The sequence below is a fragment of the Manis pentadactyla genome, chromosome 15, assembly GCF_030020395.1.
Source record: "Manis pentadactyla isolate mManPen7 chromosome 15, mManPen7.hap1, whole genome shotgun sequence".
NCBI lineage: Eukaryota > Metazoa > Chordata > Mammalia > Pholidota > Manidae > Manis > Manis pentadactyla.
The window spans coordinates 19584460-19606478 of record NC_080033.1 but is presented as its reverse complement, the minus strand read 5'-3'; the positions used below and the strand labels follow the sequence as shown (position 1 = coordinate 19606478).

The 22019-nt window shown below is 47.8% G+C and overlaps 1 protein-coding gene across 2 annotated transcripts; it reads left to right on the top strand.

Moving 5' to 3' along the window:
* The first annotated feature begins 265 nt into the window (after positions 1-265).
* NPHS1 (NPHS1 adhesion molecule, nephrin) lies at positions 266-17587 on the top strand. Of its 2 annotated transcripts, XM_036929071.2 has the most exons (29): positions 267-585; positions 714-929; positions 1006-1128; positions 1310-1438; positions 1951-2032; positions 2418-2521; positions 2684-2811; positions 2897-3068; positions 3257-3414; positions 3639-3783; positions 3885-4009; positions 5187-5373; positions 5546-5675; positions 5820-5992; positions 6421-6561; positions 6644-6784; positions 7285-7406; positions 8312-8483; positions 8582-8738; positions 8813-8964; positions 9962-10073; positions 10155-10336; positions 11885-11941; positions 13591-13710; positions 13857-13881; positions 13996-14071; positions 14232-14325; positions 14419-14534; positions 16600-17587. In XM_036929071.2, exons 1-29 carry the CDS (start codon positions 528-530, stop codon positions 16729-16731), a joined length of 3729 nt encoding a protein of 1242 aa, XP_036784966.2. In that variant the 5' UTR covers positions 267-527; the 3' UTR covers positions 16732-17587. The 2 variants fall into 2 exon arrangements, with proteins under 2 accessions (XP_057348998.1, XP_036784966.2); XM_057493015.1 differs by lacking the exons at positions 13591-13710; positions 13857-13881; positions 13996-14071; ... (1 more) ...; positions 14419-14534; positions 16600-17587 and having other exon boundaries at positions 266-585; positions 5187-5298; positions 11885-11978.
* The last annotated feature ends 4432 nt before the right edge of the window (positions 17588-22019 follow it).

Genomic DNA, 22019 nt, shown 5'->3' with positions numbered 1-22019 from the left:
TGCCACTGACCAGTTGGCCTCATGGCTCTCTTGGGCTCCTGGGGCCTATGGGACTCTGAGCAGCGGGTCCTCCCTCAGTAGCTGTGAGTGGTGGTGAAGGAGAGCAGGGCTGGAAGCAGCTGGGGAAAAGAAAAAGAAATAGAGACTGCCTAAGAGGGAGATAGAGACTCAGAGAGGGAGTGCGCCTTAGACTGGGAGAGAGAGATTGACAGGGAGACAGAGGGAGGAAGGGAGGGGCGGAGGGTGGGGGAGAGGGAGAAAGACTGGGTAGGAGGGGCAGGAGGAGGGAGGGTGGGGAGAACTTAGAGCAGGAGCAGAGACAGAAAGACAGACGGAGGGAGAGGGGGAGAGGGAGAGACTGACTCACGGGAAGAGAGGAAAACAGAGAAAGAGAAGGGAACAAATAGAAAAAGAGAGGCAAAGAGAAAAGAAAGAGTCAGAGATATATAGAGAGAGACACAGGAGGACAGAAGCACACGCAGGAGGCAGGCAGGGGCACTGCACTAGCCACAGGCAGAGGCTGGGGGATGGCCTTGGGGATCCCCATCAGGGCTTCCCTGCTCTTCATGAGGCTGCTGACCACAGGTGAGTGGGGTCCTGGCCTTGGGACCCAGAGCCAAGTGACCCTCATTTTCCATCCACCTCCAGAAAGAGCCTTTCTGCCCTCTGCTGCTGCCCTCTCCTCTCCTACTCTCTCTCTCCCTGTGTCTCAGGCCTGGCCCAGTTGCCTATTCCTGCCTCAGCCCCCCGAGGCTTCTGGGCTCTGCCAGAAAATGTGACAGTGGTGGAGGGCGCTGCTGCTGAGCTGCGGTGTGGGGTCCGGGCCCCTGACAGTGTGGTGCAATGGGCCAAAGATGGGCTACTCCTAGGTCCTGATCCTAGGATCCCCAGCTTCCCAAGGTACCACCTTGAAGGCGACCCCACTAGAGGTAAGAGATCAGAGCCTGAGACTCCGAGCCACCAGCAGAGGCTGACTGTGGCTCTGACCTTGGGTCCCACCCACAGGTGAATTCCACTTACATATTGAAGCCAGTGACCTCAGCGATGATGCAGAGTATGAATGCCAGGTCGGCCGCTCAGAGACAGGCCCAGAGCTGGTGTCCCCCAGAGTGGCCCTGTCCATCCTGGGTAAGAACCCATAATCTGGGCTTCTGGGCCTCTCCTACCCCAGGGCCCAGGGTTCCAAGCCCCCAGGCCCTCCTTCCTCAGACCCAGAGCACAGAACTCATTTCATGAACAATGAGACTCAAAGCCCAAAGCCTCATACTTTCTGGGTGGCGGTAGCTTACCCCGCACCCTTTCTCACCAGTCCCCCCTAGGGTGCTTCAGCTGACCCCTGAGGTAGGGAGCACAGTCACGTGGGTAGCTGGGCAGCAGTACGTGGTCAGCTGTGTGTCCGGGGACTCAAAGCCAGCACCTGATATCACCTTCCTCCAGAGTAAGTGTGGGGCAGCTGGTGGGGCAGTGTGAAGCCCCAGTGCTCTCCTAGGGACCCCAGAAAATGACAATCCTGAGATGGGGCAGAAGCAGGCTTGGGGAGATGCTGAGGCCAGTGTGGGATCAGCAATGGGAGAGGACATCCAGGGAAAGGCGCCAAGGAGATCATAAGACTGCTAGCCTGGGACGCAGGGAGAGGCTGAGGCCCCAGACAAAGACATGGGTGTCATCATCAGTGCAGAAGCCAGAAGCTGAGGTGATAGTGGGGCGTGGGGGTGGAGGTTGTGACACAAAGACCCAGCAAGAAAGGGATGGGAGGGGAGAGGCCCAGGACCCAGCCCTGAGGGCTCCAGGATTCAGGGAGGCTTGAATGTTGAAGGGACGGAGCTCGTCTTTTCCTCCAGAACCAGGAGGGTGGGGGCAGTACGTACACCCTGAGGACTTCCAGGCCATGCTCCCCAGGATCTGTGCTGGGGAAACCTGGCACCCCTCCAGCCCTCTTGTTGTCCCAAGGTGGACAAACAATTTCTGACATCTCAGCCAGTGTGAACGCAGGGTCCCAGGAGAAACTCTTCACCACAGAGGCCACAGCCAGGTATGGAATTTGAGATGCCTTCCCTCAGCCTCATGCCCCCATACTTCTCCACAAAACCCCATATCCCAGGGATTCAAACATGGAAACCCTGGGTCAGGTATGAAGATCGGGGACCCAGTTCTTCAATCTGACACTCCAAAACTCCTTCATGGGAACCCCTGTTCCAGAATATCAAGTACAAAGATTTCAGCCATTTGTGGGCCTCTGGGACCCCCAATTCTCACTACTGACCCTCCAAATCTCTTCCATGGAACTCTAGATCCTAGAGGAAATCAGCAGAGAACCTTAGACCAGGTGTGGGAATCTGGGATCCCCACTTCTTCACCTTGACTCCACAAATTTCAGATGATGACTCTGACTCCAGAACCCCAACTTCTCACCCCAGGGTGACACCTCAGAGCTCAGACAATGGGCAGTTACTGGTCTGTGAGGCATCCAGCCCGGCGTTGAACACCCCCATCAAGGTTTCAGTCACCATGAATGTTCTGTGTAAGTGGGGAGCTGAGTCAGCAGGAATTGGGCTTCCTGGAGGAGCACAGGGATAATGGAAGGTTTGGGCTCTCAGGGATAAACATGGGGGTTCAGAGGCAGTTGTGGGGCCTGGAAAGAGTGGATGCCCCCCAGGCCCAGTGAGTGATTGCTGCTCCCCAGTTCCCCCAGGACCCCCTGTCATTCAGTGGCCAGGCCTGGACGAGGGGCACGTGCGGGCAGGGCAGAGCTTGGAGCTGCCATGCACCGCCCGAGGTGGGAATCCGCCAGCCACGCTGCAGTGGCTAAAGGTGAGGGCAGAGGCAGGCATGGGGGTGGGGGAAGGGGGCATTGGAAGCTCTCCCTGAGCTGGCTCAGGCCTGTCCCTGTCTCCAGAATGGCCAGCCCATGTCCACAGCATGGGGCACGGAGCATACTGAGGCAGTGGCCAGCAGCATGCTAGTGATGGTGGTGCGGCCAGAAGACCATGGGGCAAGGCTCAGCTGTGAGGCCCACAACAGTGTGTCCACAGGGACCCAGGAACGTGGGGTCACGCTGCAGGTCACCTGTGAGTCCTAGTGCCGACTGCCCATCTGTCAGCCCATGCTCCAGAGACCCATCTTGTTTGTGCCTCTGAATCATGCCTGTCTGATACCAAACACCCAGTCATCTGTCCCCAGTCCCTTGTCTATCTGGGCTGGTCTGCAAGACATCCAGCCAAGCTTAGTGTCTCCCCTCTGTCCATCATCCCTGCAGTTCCCCCCAGTGCCCTTACCATCCTGGGATCTGCATCGCAGTCTGAGAACAAGAATGTGACGCTCTCCTGCATCACCAAGTCTAGTCGCCCGCGGGTCCTGCTGCGATGGTGGCTGGGCTGGCGGCAGCTGCTGCCCACAGAGGAGACTGTCATGGATGTGAGGCGGGGGCCAGGCTCCTGGATCTGGGAGAGGAGGGTTCTTGCAGCCTGGACACTCTGGTCCTTGGGGAGCATGAACAGGGCCCCAGACCTCCTGGGTCTGACAGAGGAGCGGGTGGAGATGTTTCATGGGTCCCCGCTAGGGTCTGGGGTGGGCCCAGGCCTCTGGTACCATGGATGGGGGTGCTCTAGTCCCCAAGTCTGAAGCTCACTTCCTGTCAGGGCCTGCATGGTGGCCACATCTCCATGTCCAACCTGACGTTCCTGGCACGACGAGAAGACAATGGTCTGACTCTCACGTGTGAAGCCTTTAGTGAGGCCTTCACCAAGGAAACCTTCAAGAAGTCGCTCACCCTGAATGTGAAATGTGAGCCTCCACCCTCACCTGGGGGTGCCTCATGCTTTAGAGACCCCGCCCTCAGGCCCCAGCGCAGAGAGAACAGCCACGTTTTCTGGCTCTTCCTTCAGATCCTGCCCAGAAGCTGTGGATAGAAGGCCCTCAAAAGGGGCAGCACCTCCGGGCTGGGACCCGGGTGAGGTTGGTGTGTTTGGCCATTGGAGGCAACCCAGATCCTCCCCTCACCTGGTACAAGGTCGGTGCCAAGCAAGGATTGCAGGAATATGGTGGGAGGATGGAGCCCCTTCTCTCTTCCAGAGTCTTGGGAAATCTTGGAAAAACAAGAGTTTTTGGAAAAACACAGGAGATTTTAAGTTATGGCAGGGAATTGGAAAAGACACAAGAGGTATGAGAATTAAATGGAATCCTAGGAAAATTCTGCGAAAATGAAGAATTCTAGGATGAAAGAAGGAATTGTGGATCAGCATTGGGAATTCTAGAGAAAAGGCAATTTCATTAAAAGTAAAGGAAATTCTGGTGAAATCTCAGAATTCAGGTGAATTGGCAGAAATTTTAGGGAAAGTTTAAGAATTCCAGGAACAAATACAATGATGGGCAAAATTTGCTAGACATTCTAGGGAAAAAACTAGTAATTCTACAGAACATTTGAAAATCCGTTCATATTAAACTGAATTCTTGGGATTTGGGAGTAAGAAATAAAATTCCTTTAAAATTAAAAGAAATTCTGACAGAATTCTAGGAAAATCCTGAGAAGTTAGGGAGTTAGTGGAAGTTCCTGGGGGGAAAACTAGGAATTATGGGAATGAAATAGAATACCATTTAACTGGAACGAATTCTAGGGAAATGCCAAGAATTTGGGCAATATGAAGAATTCTAGTAAAAGACTAGGATAATAAGAGAATATTGGGAAAGGATTAAAAAATGTGTGGAAAAACAATGGATTTAAGGGAAAGAGCAAAGGAAATCTTTGGGGAAAGTGGGAATTTTAAGAAAAAGAACTAAGGATAAGAAAAAATGAAGGGATTTCAAGGGAGTTTTCTGGCATATAGTGTTTGTTAAATGTAGCTGGCATGGATTGTGAGGAATGGGGCTGAGGGTCTGCAGGCCTCCAGAGGAATGGGACAGAGAAGGCTGGGTGGGGGGCAGCGTGGGACTGGCCAAGCGATCAGGCAGCCAAACCGCCTGGGCGCAAGGGGCGCCGGGTAGGCGGGAGAGACGCCAGCGGGGGAGGGGCGGGTGGATGCTCAGTTATAGTTCCCACTCCTCCACCTGGCCGGGTGTCCGCAGGAGGGAGCGCCTTTTGCTCTTCATACAGAGGCTTTATCTGGGCGGGCTTCAGCCAACCCGATAGGGGCGTCTCAGAGGGGAATGGCAAGGCGACCCGCGACCCCCCAGTCTGTCTCTGCCCTCAGGACTCGCGCACTGTGACCGAACCGCGGCCGCCCCAGGAGCCGCGGCGGGTGCAGCTGGGAAGTCTGGAGAAGTCGGGAAACACCTTCTCCCGCGAACTGGTGCTGGTCACGGGTCCGTCGGACAACCAGGCCAAGTTCACGTGCAAGGCGGGCCAGCTTAGCGCGTTCACGCAGCTGGTGGTGCAGTGTGAGGGCGCGCACGGCGGGGGCCTGGGGAGGGCTTGGCGGCGTCTTGGGGGACAGTGGATGCCGCAGAGCTGGGACGCGGGGCCGGGCGGGGCCTGGGGTCAAGGCTGGGCGGAAGGAGCCCGGATCTCCTCTTCATCTCTGAGCCTCCTTCCTCTGACCTGTTCTCGAAGTTCCCCCAACTAACGTGACGATCCTGACCAACGCGTCGGCTCTGCGCCCCGGGGATGCCTTAAACTTGACTTGCGTGAGCGTTAGCAGCAACCCTCCTGTCAACTTGTCGTGGGACAAGGAGGGGGAGGGGTGAGTGGTTCTGGTGGCGCCCCCTTGCCGTGCGAGTCCCGTCTCATGCCCCCTGCCATCCTGCCAGTTTCTAGCCCCCTCTGGCTCTGGTACCACCCTCGCGGCAGCCCAGACCTGACCCCACCACGCTCTGCGGGTCCACAGGCTGGAAGGCATGCCTGCCCCGCTCCGCAGCGCCCCATTCAAAGGCTCCTACGCCGCCAGGAGCGTCCTTCTGAGAATGTCATCCCGCGACCACGGCCACCGAGTGACCTGCCGCGCCCACAGCACCGAGCTACAGGAAACCGTGAGCGCCTTCTACCGCCTCAACGTGCTATGTATGTCCACAGGCCGAGAACCCCTCTTAATCCCTCCTGACCCTTTACTACTTGGTTCTTCACCTTGATACTGTCCTTGAACTGCATCCTAAATCTTGAAACTTTCCTGACCTTTATCCTGACCCCAGGCCCTGCACCAACTCCCATCCTGCCCAATCTTGCCTTTGTCCTCTACCTTAACCCCTGACCTTGACCCTCATCCTGAACCCTCTATCCACTCGTAGACCTGACGCTGGTCTCTTTTTCCTAAACTGGATCCTAACTTCTATACTGAACTTAACCCCCACCTCGGCTCTGATCCTGTTACCTTGCTGCTTAAATCTAGTCGTGACCTTGACCTTAAACCCTTTATAACTATTGGATCTCAAATCCATCCCGGACCCCAAACTTAGCAATCATCTTGACTCCTGGTGGCGCCCCCTCCGCAGACCCTCCAGAGTTCTTGGGGGAGCAGGCGCTTGTGGTGACCGCAGTGGAGCAGGGCGAGGCACTACTGCCCGTTTCGGTGTCTGCCAACCCCGCCCCAGAGGCCTTCAACTGGACCTTCCGCGGCTACCGCCTCAGCCCAGGTGTACGGAGTGGGCATGGAAGGGGATGCAGGTCTCTGGGGACAGGGGGGCCTGACTGACCCCTCACCCTTACCTCCCCCAGCTGGTGGCCCCCGGCATCGCATCCTGTCTGGTGGAGCTCTGCAGCTATGGAATGTGACCCGCGCTGACGATGGCCTCTATCAGCTGCACTGCCAGAACTCGGAGGGCACCGCTGAAGCGCTACTGAGGCTGGATGTACACTGTGAGTTGCATCCCCTCACCTCCTCATTACCCTAAGAAACTAGGGAGTGCTGGAGGTCCCACACACCCAGGGAAACTTGACCACTGTGGAGTCCCCTTGTTGCGGAAGCTCTGCCCACTCAGGATTATCCACCCATCCCACTCTGGGAGCCCAGACTGTGGTGGAGCCACGCCCACTTTGGGAACCATGCCCACTAGAGAGACCCAATGGGATCTCTGACCATTTAGGGAGTCCACCTCCATAAAAATTACTCCCATCAGAAAACCAAGCCTGCTGTGGAAAACCCCACGTCCACACAATTCTGGATGTCCGCTGGACCTACTTTTGTCATCACATAGGCACAGTAGAGGGTTCGAGAACTTTACTCCAAGTGCTCTGAATAAGTGACAAACAGTATTATACCTATAACTTTCCCTGGTCACCTCTAAGACACCTCTCCCACCTCTCTGACCGTGGACTGTCTGGGCCCAAATGCCTTCCCCAATCCCTGCCTTCTCCAGATGCTCCCACTATCCGAGCGCTCCAGGACCCCACTGAGGTGAATATTGGGGGTTCTGTGGACATAGTCTGCACTGTCGATGCCAATCCCATCCTTCCAGGGATGTTCAATTGGGAGAAGCTGGTAAGGAACTGTCTTTGGCAAATGAAAGTGCAGGCTGGGGATTTGGTTTCTTGACTGTGAGGTCCTTGGGAGGAAGGGTCACATCTATATGACCCTGCATAAATACATACTTGTCTGGGTATGCTCCAAGGACTGACTGCTGAATGGCAGATGGGTGGTTGGATAAGTGGTTAGATAACCAGGTGAGTGGATGGGTAGGTGGTTGGACATATGTGTTGATAGGTAGAAGAGTGGCTGAACAGGTGGATAGATGAATGAGTGGATGGAAAAGCAGATGGACAAATGGACAAGTAAATAAATGGATGGATGGAAAATGGATGAAAAGATGTGTAGCTAGATGATTTAATGGGAGAAATTAGTAGATAAATGGCTACAGTAGATGAATGGATACATATGGCATCAGTGGGAAGATGTCTGTAGAAGGATGATGGATGGGTGGATGGATAGGTGCATAGGTCAATGGAGAAATGGAAAAATAGGTATCTGGATAACTTGATGAACAGATGTGTTTATGTATGGGTATGTGCATGTCTGAGTGAACATATGGGGTAGATGGGTGGAGAGATGAAAGGGTAAATACAGGGTTAGAAGGAAGACAAATGGTTGGATGAATGAATGGGTGAATGGATGAATAAATGAAGGAGAAGTAGATGGATGGATGGATGGATACATGGATGAATTAGTGAACAGATGGGTGGTTAAACAGAAGGATGGATGAGTGGATAGATGGTTAAAAGCATGAATGGCTAGAAAAATAGATGGGTGGATGGATGAAGGGAAGAATTTTTTCTTTGCTAGCCCTGTATAGGGTGATTGTGGTTGGGAGAATGAAACTACAGAAGGGACCCAGTTTGGGGGATAATGGAGCTGGGGCCAGACATAAATCCTGAATCTTGGGCCTCTAGGGAGAAGAGGAGGAGGACCAGAGCCTGGATGACATGGAGAGGATGTCAAAGGGGTCCACTGGGTACCTTCGAATTCACCATGCCAAGCTGACCCAGGCTGGTGCTTATCAGTGCATTGTGGACAATGGGGTGGCACCTCCAGCCCGAGGGCTGGTCCGTCTTGTTGTCAGATGTGAGTAACATCCAAACCCCTGACTTCAAGTCCTGCCACTACACCCACCTCTCTCATCTCCTTCCTCGTACCTCATATTGACCCCCAACCCTTCCTAGTTGCCCCCCAGGTGGATCACCCCACTCCCTTAACTAAAGTGGCTGCAGCTGGAGACAGCACCAGTTCTGCCACTCTCCACTGTCGTGCCCGAGGTGTTCCGAACATCGCCTTCACTTGGACCAAAAATGGGGTCCCTCTGGATCTCCAAGATCCCAGGTGAGCCAAGGCCCAGCCAGGTAGCACTCCAGTGTGGTTCCCCAACCACAATACCTCCCATACCTCCTTTCCAGGTACACAGAGCACACATACCACCAGGGTGTGGTCCACAGCAGTCTCCTGACCATTGCCAACGTATCTGCAGCCCAGGATTACGCCCTTTTCACGTGCACAGCCACCAACCCCCTTGGCTCGGACCACACCAACATTCAACTCGTCAGCATCAGTATGGTGGGAGGGGACTCTGAGGGTGCTGGGAGGGTGCTCCCTGGGTCAGCTCCAAGTATCTGGTTGGCCCAGAATGGCAGTGTTCCTGAAACCTGAGAAATATTTACGAGTGAGTTTGGAGTTTTTGCCTGACCTGAAAATCCTTATGGAAACTGGATCTTCAGGGAAACCCACAACAAAGGAAAAAGGTGGGAGGTGGGGGAGGTAACAGTGACTCAAATACCTGAAAAGTAGACTTTCAGGAGTCACTGGAACTCTGATGGGAGAGTCCTCAAGACATTCAGCTGCATCAAGAACTCTCTGTTTCTCAAATCTGCTTTTCTCTGTGTTGGGTTTATTCTAAGGCTCCTCATAGTGGGCTGTTAGTCTTCTCAGGGGAAAAGAATTTTTCCAGTTCCTAACAGCAGTATGAAGTTCCTAGAGTTAAGATTCATTGGCTCTACTCAGCATCCAGCCCGTTCCTGAACCAAGCATGTGGTCAGGGGCAGGTGACACTCTGGTTGGCCAGGCTCAGTTACACGTCCATCCTAAAAGAAGCAAGAAGCTATTTAAAATGGTTCCCAAGCATAGTGCTGGAGTGCTGTCTAGTGTTCCTAAGTGTTCTGTGATGTGCCTTATGGAGAGAATACTTCTGTTGGACAAGCTTTGTCGAGGGTTATATGAGTTATAGTACTGTTAGCTGTGAGTTTAGTGTTAATGAATCAATAAGATATATTAAATAAGGTGTATTTAAACAAACACATAAAACAAAATCAGGTATTGATTGATTGATGAAAATGTGAATAGAAGCTCATGGGAATCTACCCCTGCATTTCCCCTATGAGCTAAAGTTTGGTATCTGCTAACTCAGTGTTCATGGTGACTTTATAGAACATAGCCACCACCAATAACATGAATCGATCATATATTTAAAATCATTCTTAGGAAAAGTGTGGAAGGAATCTTCCAGAACCCTTCGTATCCTCTGACTACTTCCCCCATCCTTTTCCTCAAAGGCCGCCCTGATCCCCCATCAGGATTAAAGGTCGTGAGCATGACCCCATACTCAGTGGGGCTGGAGTGGAAGCCTGGCTTTGATGGTGGCTTGCCACAGCGGTTCCAAATCAGGTGGGCCTCTGTCAAATCAAAAAGGATGGCAGCCAAAAGGGCTGGCCATCTGTCTAAATGACTGGTCTCCCTCTCATGCAGGTATGAGGCTTTGGGGACTCCAGGGTTCCTCTACATGGATGTGCTACCTCCCCAGGCCACTACCTTCACACTGACTGGGCTGCAGCCTTCTACACGATACAGGGTCTGGCTGCTGGCCAGCAATGCCCTGGGGGACAGCGAACTAGCTGACAAGGGATCCCAGATCCCTATCACCACCCCAGGTGGGAAGAAACAGTTTTGGCCAGGTGGCAGAGTTGCCCAGAGGGTTTATAGGGTGATAAAGTGAAGTAGATACTATTATTCCCCTTTTACAGATGAAGGAAATGAGGCCCAGAGAGGTTAAGCAAATTGTTGAAGCTCACACAGCTAGAAGGAGGCAGAGATGAGATTGAAACTCAGACAGGTGTACTCCAGATACCAATTTTTAGCCTCTAAACTATACTGTCTGAATATGCTTAAAGACACAAGAGAAATTAGAAGAGAGTTGGAACTGAATGAAAATGAAAACATGAAAATTTTTGGGTGTAGCTAAAGCAGCACTTAGCAGGAAATTCATAGCATTAAATGTTCATATTAGATAAAAAAGGCCTCAAACTGATGCTCTAAATTTCCATCTTAAGAAGCTAGAAAAAAAGAGCAAATTAAACCCAAAGTAAACAGAAGGAAGAAAATAATAAATGTAAGAGCAGAAATTGATGAACCAGAAAATAAAAACAATAGAGTAAAATCAATGAAACAAAAAACTACTTCTTTAAAAAGATAAATAACATTTATAAAGCTAATCAAGGCAAATGAGAAAAGACACAACTTAGCCAATATTGGGAATGAAAAGGGATATTACTAGTGAAAGGGGATCCTCCAGACATTAAGGGGAAATTAGGCAATACTATGAACAATTTTATGCCAACAAATTCCACAACTTTGGTGAAATGGACAAATTCCTTGACTAATGAGAACATTTTGACTCTAACAGACACTGCAGTGCAATGGTTAATCACACAGAAACTGGTTCAGACAAGGCTGCATTCAAGTACTAGCCCTGCCACTTCCTAGTTGTAGGATCTTAGGCAAGTTACTTAACATCTCTGAGCCTCAGTTTCTAAAAATAAAGTATATCTCAGATCTCTGTGCCTCAGTTTCTGAAAGTAAGATCATTCCAGACAGTTGTGAGAATTAAATAAAGTGATGTATCTAAAGTGCTTAGAACAGAGCCCCGTGCAAAGTGCTATGTAAACTAAATTAAAGAAATGACCCTTCTCACCTTCTGTTTACTTCACCCTCTGAATGCTCCCTCTTCTTGTCTTGCCCTTCCTGACAGAGCAGCCATTTTCCTCGTGGAAGTAAGGACCCTTTCCCATCCTTACAATCTTCCTTCCTCCTTTCCCCCTACCATTCCTGCTTTCCCTTTAAGCACTAAAGCATAAAGTACTATATTTACTTCCTTGCTCTAGAACTTACACTTCTATTAAGGCATCCTGAGAGCCCATCATTTTTTCTGATTAACCAAAACATTGACAATTCAGGTTAAAAAGACCTTGTACACAAAGCTCTCATTACTAATTTGTTGTTATTATTGGCATTAGAACAGCTGTTAATAACATTGCTATCATTATCAGCAATTTCCAGCTCTCTGAAATATTCCCAACAAGCCATAAATCAGCCCCTATGAGTCTCCAAATGGGTTGAAAAAATTAATAGGAGACTGAGAAGTATTTAGGGCTTATCCAGGATTCTTGATGCTAATCACAATTTCTATATCCACCACCCAGGTCTTGATCAGCCTTCTGGAGAACCTGACTACCAGCTGCCCACAGAGCAGCCTTCAGGCAAGTTCTCAATCCCCTGAAGACCCTTCTCTCTCCTGAGAACAGAAATTTCTGTTCTCTAACCCTGCTTCCTCTGTCTTGTGGACAGCCAAGATGGCTCTGTCTCTGTGGGCTCTCACCCATATCCTTAGGTCTTTCTCTTGCCTGGATTTGATAAATTTTCTCTCTTCCTAATTCTGTTTAATTTGGAAAGAATGAACTGATCCCATGCTCTGTGCAGAGCCTGTATCACTTGGCTTTTGCTTCCTGACAAACCACTCCAAACACGGGCATTTAGAGCAACAAATCATTTCTCATGATTCTATTATGAGGGGCTGAACAGTTCTGGTCCAGGCTACAGTCAGCTGGCAGCTCAGCTGGGACAGGCTGGTCTGGGATGGTCTTCTCATGTGTCTGACCATCTGCGTCTTGGTTGGGACAGTGGAGGTAACTGGGCCACATGTCTCTCCTTGGCTTGTTCACATGGAGATGGTCACAGGAGTCCCAAGAGCAGCAAGACAGAGCCAGCTCCAATTTACAAGCGCCCTTCAAGCTTCTGATTCTGTTGCATTTGCTCTTGTTTCATTGGCTGAAGCAAATGGCAAGGCTCCACTCAGAGTCAGTGTGGATGGGTGGGGAGACAGGGAGATAATTATGACCATTTTGCAAACAATCCCCTTACAGAGTCTGAGAAGGTTGCAAGTGACAGAAATTCAGCTGTCATTGGCACTAAAAAGACTTGTTTGGTTTGTGAGACTGAAAATTCAGGCACTCATAATTTTCACCCGGAAACTATTTCTTGCTCTCTCAACTTTGTTGCCTTCATCTCTGATGGCTACCTTCTCAGGTTCTTCTACCAAGAGGGCAAAGAACCCCCTTCCCCCGCCTTTCACTTCACTTCTTAGGAACCAGCTGAGGAGTATCCTAAATATTCTGGTCACATGCCAGTCTCTGAATTGATCCACTGTGGAAAGAGGGATGCCTGAGCTTATTGGCCAGGCTGGGCCTCCATGGAGTCCTGCCCACTCATTCAGACTGAGAGCAGGGGAGGGACTATTTCTTCAAAGGAAAAGAGTGCTGTTAGCAGAGACCAGGAAAGGAAGGCTGAGCAGACGTCTACTTAAAGGGACTTAGTCTCTGGGATATAGCACAGGAGTCTGATACCGTCTGATGTGGAAATCTGTGCAAAGAGGAAATCATATGAGATGGAGTTGGAAAAGTGAATAGAAGTAGAGAAAAAAGGAAGAACATTTAAAGATGAACACTTGACAATTCCAAGGCTGAGGGGTGTGGGTTTGCCTCGTGATTCTTGAAACAGCCAATAGATAGTTTGTGTGCCTGGAGAATCCAATACCAAGGTATATAATTGGTGGGCAAGGCTGGAGATGTGGGAAAAGGCCAGATCACAGAATGTCTTGGATGCCCAGCTGAGGAGCTAAAGCTCCCACCTGACTCCATACACAGGTTTCAGGCAAAAGTAGGACCCACTGCGGGTGGCTTATCTTGAGAAAGGAGCTACTTACCCTGGAGTGGCAAGAAAGAATGGACATGGAAACCCCTGTCCATCTGCTTCCCTGACCTGGGAGGAGGGAATGGGCTCCCTCATAAAACTCCATTTCAGGCCTAGAGCCAGTTGTTTGGGCTCACTGAGGGGCACCTTCTGCCTCCAGGACCCTCGGGGCTGCCCCAGCTGCCTGTGCTGTTTGCCATTGGAGGTCTCCTGCTGCTTTCTAACGCCTCCTGTGTTGGGGGATTCCTCTGGCAGCGGAGACTGAAACGTCTTGCTGCAGGTGAGGAGAGACCCTTCTCCTGCCAGGATGGAGGCCGGAGGCCAAGGGTGACTGGGAGCCCTGGGACTGCTGCTGGTTGAAGGTCTCTGAGAACCAGGTGGACTCGAGGTGGAGTGCCTATGACCCTTTTTTCCTACTCCCCTTAGGCATCTCAGAAAAGACAGAATTAGGGTAAGTGGAGATATTTTTCTGAGGGAAAATAAAGAAGGCTCTGAGGGAGGAGGTTTGGGGGTGACAGGTGTCAGAGGGTCAAACGTAACTGCCCTCCATACTCCATCCTGGAAGGTCGGAGGAGGACAGAGTCAGGAACGAATATGAGGAAAGCCAGTGGACTGAAGACCGGGACACTCGAAGCTCCACAGTGAGTAGGGTGCTCCTGTCAACCCTACTGACAGGGAGCTGATGGCGACTAAAATGCCACTGTTAGCTTTAGGTTAATCACTGCCCTTTTCAGGAACTACAGAGTCAGAGGTCGGAAAAGACTATACACTTTTCTTGTTGGGGGGGATGGTATTTGACAGGTTAGCACAGCAGATGTAGAACCATATTACCACTCCATGAGGGACTTCAGCCCCCAGCTGCCACCGACGCTGGAGGAAGTGTCGTATCCCCACGGTGAGTCAGGCCCATATCAGAACTCCCACCCATAGATACCCTGACACCTGGGCCCAGTTCCCTGATCATCCTTTCCTTCTGCTCCAACTCCAGGGTTCAGAGGTCTTGAAGAGGAGGATATGGACCCTCCTGGGCACTTGTATGATGAGGTGGAAAGACTGTATGCGCCATCCGGAGCCTGGGGACCCCTCTATGATGAAGTGCAGATGGTGAGGAGATTTGTATCAGCAGAAGTCTTTCCTGGCTAGTGCTAGAGACCCACCTTCTACTGCTTGTATTAGTTAGGGTAAACTAGCTGCTATAAGAAAAAGGCTTGGCCATAGTCTAGTAGTCCAAAGAAGTCTTCTTCTTTCTCACATAACAGTCAGAGGTGAGTGGCCCTGCTGCACCTGATTATTCAGAACCCAACTTCTCTCCATTGCATTCCTCTGCCATTCCCTAGTGCTTTGTCCAAGTTTGCATGCATAAGTCAGGTCACTGGGGGTTTCAACCACTGGGAGAGGGAAAAAGGTAGTGTGTGGAGGCACAACCCTGCCTGTTGTCCAGGCCCAGAAATGGTATTCTCTACTCGTTCCCCTGGTGAGGACATGGCTACACTGAACTTCAAAGGAGACTGAGAAATGTAGTCTAACTTGTCTGCTATATGCCTCACTACAGCTTTATTATTATGGAAGAAGGAAGGTATGCATTTTGGGGGATAATTAGTCATTTCCACTACACTGGTTAAGCAGAGAAATATAGAGAGAGAAACAAGTTTTTGGCCTACTCAATTGAAAATTCAAGGGATAGAACTGTCTTCAAGCCCACCAACCTAGACCCAGAATTTCCTCTCTAACGGTGCCCCTAGAAAATCCAGGTTAATGTACTAGTAGCACAGACAATTTCAAAGAAAGAGAATGCCTATTCCGATAGTTCCAATGCCCCAGTGCTGACACTTACTCATCTTGTTTGGGTCACACTCATCGATGAACCACTGAGGCAGGGGATAGAATATGCTATACATGACATCAGGGAGCAGAGACCAGTCCCACTCAAGACTGAGAGAGAGAAGGGAACAGAACACAGAGGGAAGTGAAGATGGTGTCTGGGCAGGCAGAAACTACAGACAGGCACTTTGATCATCAGCTAATCCCACCTACTGCCCCACAGCAAGGGAGGTGGGTGGTGGGGGCAGAACCTTTGACTTTCTGTGTGGCTTTGGCTAATGCTCTGGCCCCTCTGAACCAAGGATTTCCCTCTGTAACATATCTCAGATAGGGTAATATTCTGTCTCACCATCTGCATGACAATAACCGGCATAAAAAATGCTGTCCATGGTGCTGAACCATATGTGCCCTCTGAAACACAGATACAAACTTTTTTGTAAAGTGCTAGACAGCAAATATTTGGGCTTTGCAGGACATACTGTCTGTCTCACAAGTCCTCAACTCTGCCATTTTTTTTATTTTGGTATCATTAATCTACAATTACATGAAAGACATTATGTTTACTATCTGCCATTGTCATGTAAAAGCAGCCATAGAAAATACATAAATGAACGAGTGTGGGTAAGTTCCAAAAAACTTTATTTTTGGACATTGAATTTGAATTTCATACATATTTCATATGTCACAGATAATATTCTTCTTTTGATATATCACAGCAGTTAAAAAATACAAAACTTTTTTTTAGCTCTTGAGCCATACAAAAACAGGTAGGAGGCCATCTTTGGCCAATGGACAAATCTGCTTTGCTTTAAGAGTTGTTGAGTGAAAACAACCATTTTCTCCCAAATTTAGGGCAAAGCACATCCCTAGTAAGGACCACCCTACATGGTCTCTTTTCTCTTCTATTTTGATGAGAAAATGTTTGGAAATTCATAGGACTAACAGGATCATGACTCACATTCCATTGTAATCATAGTTGATGTCATGGACTTTTAAGTTTCCTATTTCTGACATTTAAATTATTTTTCTGACACGAAATCATGCAATATCTTGGACTTGATTAAAAATAATACAGTTAGTGGGGGTTGAGAGAGAGAAGATAGAAATACAGACAAATCAAGATTGACCAATGATTGATATGGTTGGAGCTAGGTGATGGGTACATTGGGGTTCATGGTGGGAGTTCATTATAATCACTCTTGTCTTTGTACATGTTGAAATTTTTTTCACAATTAGAAGTAAAAGCATTTTTTCCCGGGAAGTTGAGTGCAAGTGTGAATCTCCCAGAGCTGCAATGATGACCCACTGGGCATCTCTCTATGGTTCTAACTCCACCTTTGCTTGTCAGAGTCCCTATGACCTCCACTGGCCTGAGACAAAGTATGAGGATCCAGGAAGAATCTATGATCAGGGGGCAGGAGAATTGGACCCTGTGGAACCTGATGTTCTACCTTTTGAGCTGAGGGGACACCTGGTGTGAGAGCCTTCTCAACACCCTCTTCCTACACTTACAGGACATAATATACAATGGTCCTCTTCATTTCAGCCTGGGCTGAGCTTGTTAGGTGAGTTCCATGAGATACAAAGGGATTGGGTTTTTTCAGGAAAGGACACAGAGGAGTGTGTACGTGACCAAGGATGATTCAAGCTGGTGTCAACAACTCCTCCTGGAATTGGCTTTAGAAACTAAACTTCCCCAAAGGGACACAATAAATTGTAAAGGACATCTCAATAACTAAAAGCTTTTCTGAGGGTCTTTATGCTCAATATTTCGAGCTATGAGTCTATGCTGTATTTTTTAAAGTAAAATTTTTCAGAAGTAGGAAAAGACATCTTAAAAAACTCAGTTCATTTTGAATTCAACTACATTTTGATTTCAACTACATCTCAATAGTAAGTTGAACTTTTGAACTATTATTATGTCCTCTTTATTATTTTTGACAGTTATCTAAAACATGACGTATAGACTATGACATATGTAAACATAAGTAGATTCTATAGAAAATAAAATAAATTCTATTATAACAAGGTAAATGCAAAAGAATAGATACTGTATGAGTTCACTGATAGAAATTGTAGAACAGGCAAAGCTTATCTATGGTGGCAGAGCAGATCCATGGTTGCCTGGAGCCATGAGAAGGGAACGGACTGCAGAAGGGCATGAGAGAACTCTTTGGGGGGTGATGGAAATGTTCTAAGTCATGATTGTAATGGTGGTAACATGGGTGTATAGATTTGTCAAAACTCATTGAACTGTACAATTAAAATGGGTGCATTTTGTGGTATACAAATTATACCTCAATAAAGGTGATTTGTAAAACAGGCTTTATAATAAAGCAGCCCAGCAAGAGAATTCTTATTTCTTATATTGAATATCAGGAAAAGACAACTGAGGAATCTGCCTATTTCCATGGAGAACATAATATAGTTAAGTATAATCTTTATTTAGGCCTCCACTTCTACTTGATTAATCATATTATCAAAACTGTTTAGTTCAATGAAGGATTTATCTTGGCTGTGCTTTTCTCTGTGTTGACTTCATTCTCAAGTAGACTGCTCATTTAAGAAGCAAAGATGACCATTTACCATTCTAGGCTTGCATTCCACAAGCTCAGCACCCAGAGTGCCTCTTTTGCCAATAGTTCTGGGAAGTTCTGGGACTGTTTTCATCAGCTCATCTTCGGTCTTATGCCCATCCCTGAACCAACCACTGTGGTAGCCAGAATATGTTGATAATTCAGGTCCTGGGTGGCTCAGCAGCACATGAACCACTTGGGTAAGACTCTCCAGAAGAACCCCAGGCTGTGGTTGGATCTCTTCATGCCCTTCCTCCTTCCTCCTTGCCATTGTGTGAATCAATCAGATATCTCTTACTGATGATTGCCCAGGACCTGGTCCTTTTTAATTTATATAGATATGGATGAATGAGACAAGTTCCTGATTACACCAAGCCCCTGGATACAGCTGTGCCCAAAGTCAGCTGCTCCTGGACTAGAAATTCCCCTCCCCTTTTAGGTCAGTCTGGATGGGGTCTTCAGTTAGTTACAACCATAAATTCCCCTCTACCTTAAGCCAGTTTGAAAGGGTGGTTAACTGATCTGTAGTTAACTGATACAGAAATCGATAATTTGCAAGGGGTAGAAAGTCACTCAAGGTAGTAGAGCTATGAAGGGGAAATAGTAATTTCATGGAGGAGAAAACCTGACAGATGCTACCTGAACCAAATGATGAAAGTTAACACCACCAGTCATGAGATGCAATGGCATCATGGGTCTCCTGATGTGAGATACTGGAGATTCAACAGTATGTCAATGATATCACTGCTAAAATGCATAACCTGAATCTAATCATGAGGAAAATGCAGTTGAAACTGAACTAGAAAGTTTATTGCTACCAGAAACTGGAGACAACTCAAGTGTCCATCAAAGCAGAATAGACAACTAAGTTGTGTGGTCATCCAACGGATACTATGGCAATGAGGATAAATGAACTAACTACTGATACAACAACGTGGACAATCTCACAAACATAATATTGAATCAAAGAAGTAAGACCCAAAAGAGAACATACTGATTTCATTTGCTTAAAGTTAAAAAACCAATTAAGAGTAAAATTAATTTGTGGCATTAGAAGTCAAGTGGTCATTTTTGGGGAAGAGAGAGATCATGACTGGAATGGGGCATAAGGAGGGTTTCTAGAAGGATGATAAAGTTCCTTGACCTGGGTGCTAGTTACAAGTGTTGTCACTTTCTGCAAACTTTCCATACTGAACACTTGTGATATGAGCACATTTCTTTCTATGTTATGTGTACATCATTAAATTTTTTACATTAGATCTCATAGGTGGCATTATGGTTGGAATTGTGATTTCCCTATACAGTGAACAAACAACACTTGTGCCGTTCTGAACAAAAAAAATTAGTCTTCACTCCATATGCATCATAGCTTCAGTTCAGAAAAAGCATATTTCAAACCATACCAAAAATTGTCATACCTTTGTATATGTGTTATGTTAATAATTTCAGATAATTTAAAACTATTCTTTCCCACATAAATGCCTTTAAGGACATTTTCAATTTGTTCAGGAAGCGGAAGTAGTGTCCACCACCATTCTTGGTCCCTGACCTTAATAAGTCTGTAATGCCCGCCCACCAACTGGCCAAAATGTCTGAGCAAAATTTCAAAACGCCCACCAGGGGGCCGTACCGTCCCGTTTGAGAAGAACCAATTCAGGCCGAAAATCTAAATTAGCGGTTATATATTGGGTATTGGAGATAAAAGCTTGGTGGTGGTGGGAGTGTCCTCTGTGTGTTAAGCGGTCACGGAGCCCCAATATTACAGGCTAAGTGGGTGTGCAGGGCATCAAGGCATACGTAGAGCAGCGCAGAGTGGGAGGGATTTTCTTAAAATTGTTCCTGGAGAATTGTCAAGGCAAGGACTGATAGGAATTAAGACTAGTGAGATGGGCTAGGACAAATCACGAAGGTCGTCTTACGGTGTTATTCATAAGGGTGAGAGGAAGCCATTGAATAGTTGAAATATCAGCTACAGACAGCATTTCTGGGCTGTTTCCACATGCCAATCCCTATTCTAAATTTTTTAAATGTGTTCTCTCCTGGAGCGACCAGAGCCACTCATGAGCCCAACTGTTCTGTCATCTAGTGCCCATTCACACTTTTCCATGGTGTCTCTAGGGAAGCGCTTCAGGTAAAAGCGCTTTTTGCATTTTATCTAGCTCACTCCACCAGGGGCTCCAGCCTTATGTGTATCACTCAGATCTGGCCAATCAAAGTAGCTTATTCTCTACCCCCAGTGATTGGCTTAGGGTCATCAGTGACCCAATCTGAACCAATGAGAATACTCTGTTCTTGCGCTTGGAACTTTGCCTCTGCGCTAATATTAAAGACCTTTTCTTCTCACCACAAAATGGGTAACTACCTTCAGAAGGGTCATCTGGGAATTTCATCCAAGAACCTTCCATGGCTACTCTTGAGCAGACCATTGTGTTCTGCCTTTTCTGCCAAGCACTAAGATTCCCCACCTAGTCTCTCACCATCCCACACTGTTGTTTCAACTTCACTTTCCCCCAATCCTAGATTTACGCTTTGGATAGGTCAAAAGAAACGCTTTCTTCTCTATGTACCATAGCTGTCTTTACCTCCTTGCCTTTAGGCTGTCTGTGCCTTGACTTGGGATGCTCCTTCTTTCTGTTCAATAAGAATTTGTGGAGCGTCCAGCCCATGCTATACTATGGAGGATGCAGAGATTATTATATATAATAAATCTGGTTATCTTCAATGTTGTGAAATCAATTTCATTTTGATGTGCTTAGGTATGAGGAAATGGGATTTTCTGACCAGGATTTTCGCCTGACTTATTAGCATTGTGTATATATTAAAAGCCCATTTGCACATTTATTGGACGTTTACCAGGAACAGAGCTGCTGGTCAGTCATGGGAGCGCTGGCCCAGGGGAGGTGTGGAAAGGAAACACCCATTCTCTCCTCTCCCTGTGTTCCAGGTAGTTAATTGGCCAGGTCTCTGCCTGTCTCCAGAGACTGCCCACAGAGTTGCTCCCTAAGTGTGGGAGCAGGGAGCCTAGTGCAGCCAGGCAGAAGGGAGAGAGAGCCTGGTGCTCCTGTAGAATCAAGCCTGAGCATGGAAGCAGGGAGTGGAGGGAGAGGAGAGATGTAGACCTACTGTCCAGAGGATTAACCTTGTGCCGGGGAGCAGTACCTGTAGCTGGCCTGGGGAGCGCATTTGAGCCAGCCCCTAGTACTGAGTGCCCTTGCTTTATTCGGCCTGATCAAATTCATAGCGAACCTGCCCAGGGCAGGGAACCCCTCCTCCTCGAACTTAATTAGGCAAGAATTTATTTTTACTTATCTAGTTTAGGATATGCTGAATCTGAGGTGGCTTTGGGGGTACCCAAACGCAGGGGTGATTAATGGTATATACCTCATCAGGGGCACAAGCACCAATGAGACTGTGCATATACAGACCTTAATGATCACAGCCAGTACTCAATGAACACATATTGTGTACCAGGCTGTGTGTGGCCGTGAACTCATTGGACCCTCATAACAATGCCCTGATACTGATACTATCATTAAATTTTTACTTTTATTTTATTGTGAATTGTACATTCAGGGGTATAAAATAGAGATGTATGGCTTTAAAAAATATTTATAATGTGAACAACTGTGAATCATCAGCAGGTTAAGAAAAAACACAGAGCTCCCATGAACCCCTATCCAGATACAACTCCTCCCATCCCCTGAGGGAACTGCCTCTCTGACTTCTGTGACACTAATTTCCTTGCTTGTCTTTTCTTTATAGTTTGGCCTCTCATGTATGTATCACCAACACTTTATTATAATTTCATTTTCCCTGCTTTCAAGTTTATTGAATAGAATAATACTGTGTGTCTTGTTTTCTGTCTGGCTTCTTTCATTCAACATTGTGTGTGTGAGATTTATCCATGTGGTTGTATGTATCAATAGTTCATTTCTTTTTCATTGCTATATAGTATTCTGTTTTATAAACATACTACAGTGTATTTATCCATTCTCCAGCTGATGGAAATTTGAGTGGTTCTCATTTGGGGTTATTACAAACAAGGCTTTTATGAACTTTCCTACTTGTACATGTTTCCTGATGCCCATGTTCAAGTTCTCTAGGGTACTTAGTTTGGAACAGCTGGATTATAGATTATGTGCACTTTCAAATTTATTCAGTAACACTACACTTTCCCATTTTAAGATGAAGC

Coding starts and splice junctions, on each gene's coding strand:
- NPHS1 (XM_036929071.2), top strand. CDS start 528: ATGGCCTTGGGGATCCCCATCAGGGCTTCCCTGCTCTTCATGAGGCTG. Junction 2,522..2,683: donor AGTCACCATGAATGTTCTGT/GTAAGTGGGGAG, acceptor GCTGCTCCCCAG/TTCCCCCAGGACCCCCTGTC. Junction 14,535..16,599: donor TCTATGATGAAGTGCAGATG/GTGAGGAGATTT, acceptor TTTGCTTGTCAG/AGTCCCTATGACCTCCACTG.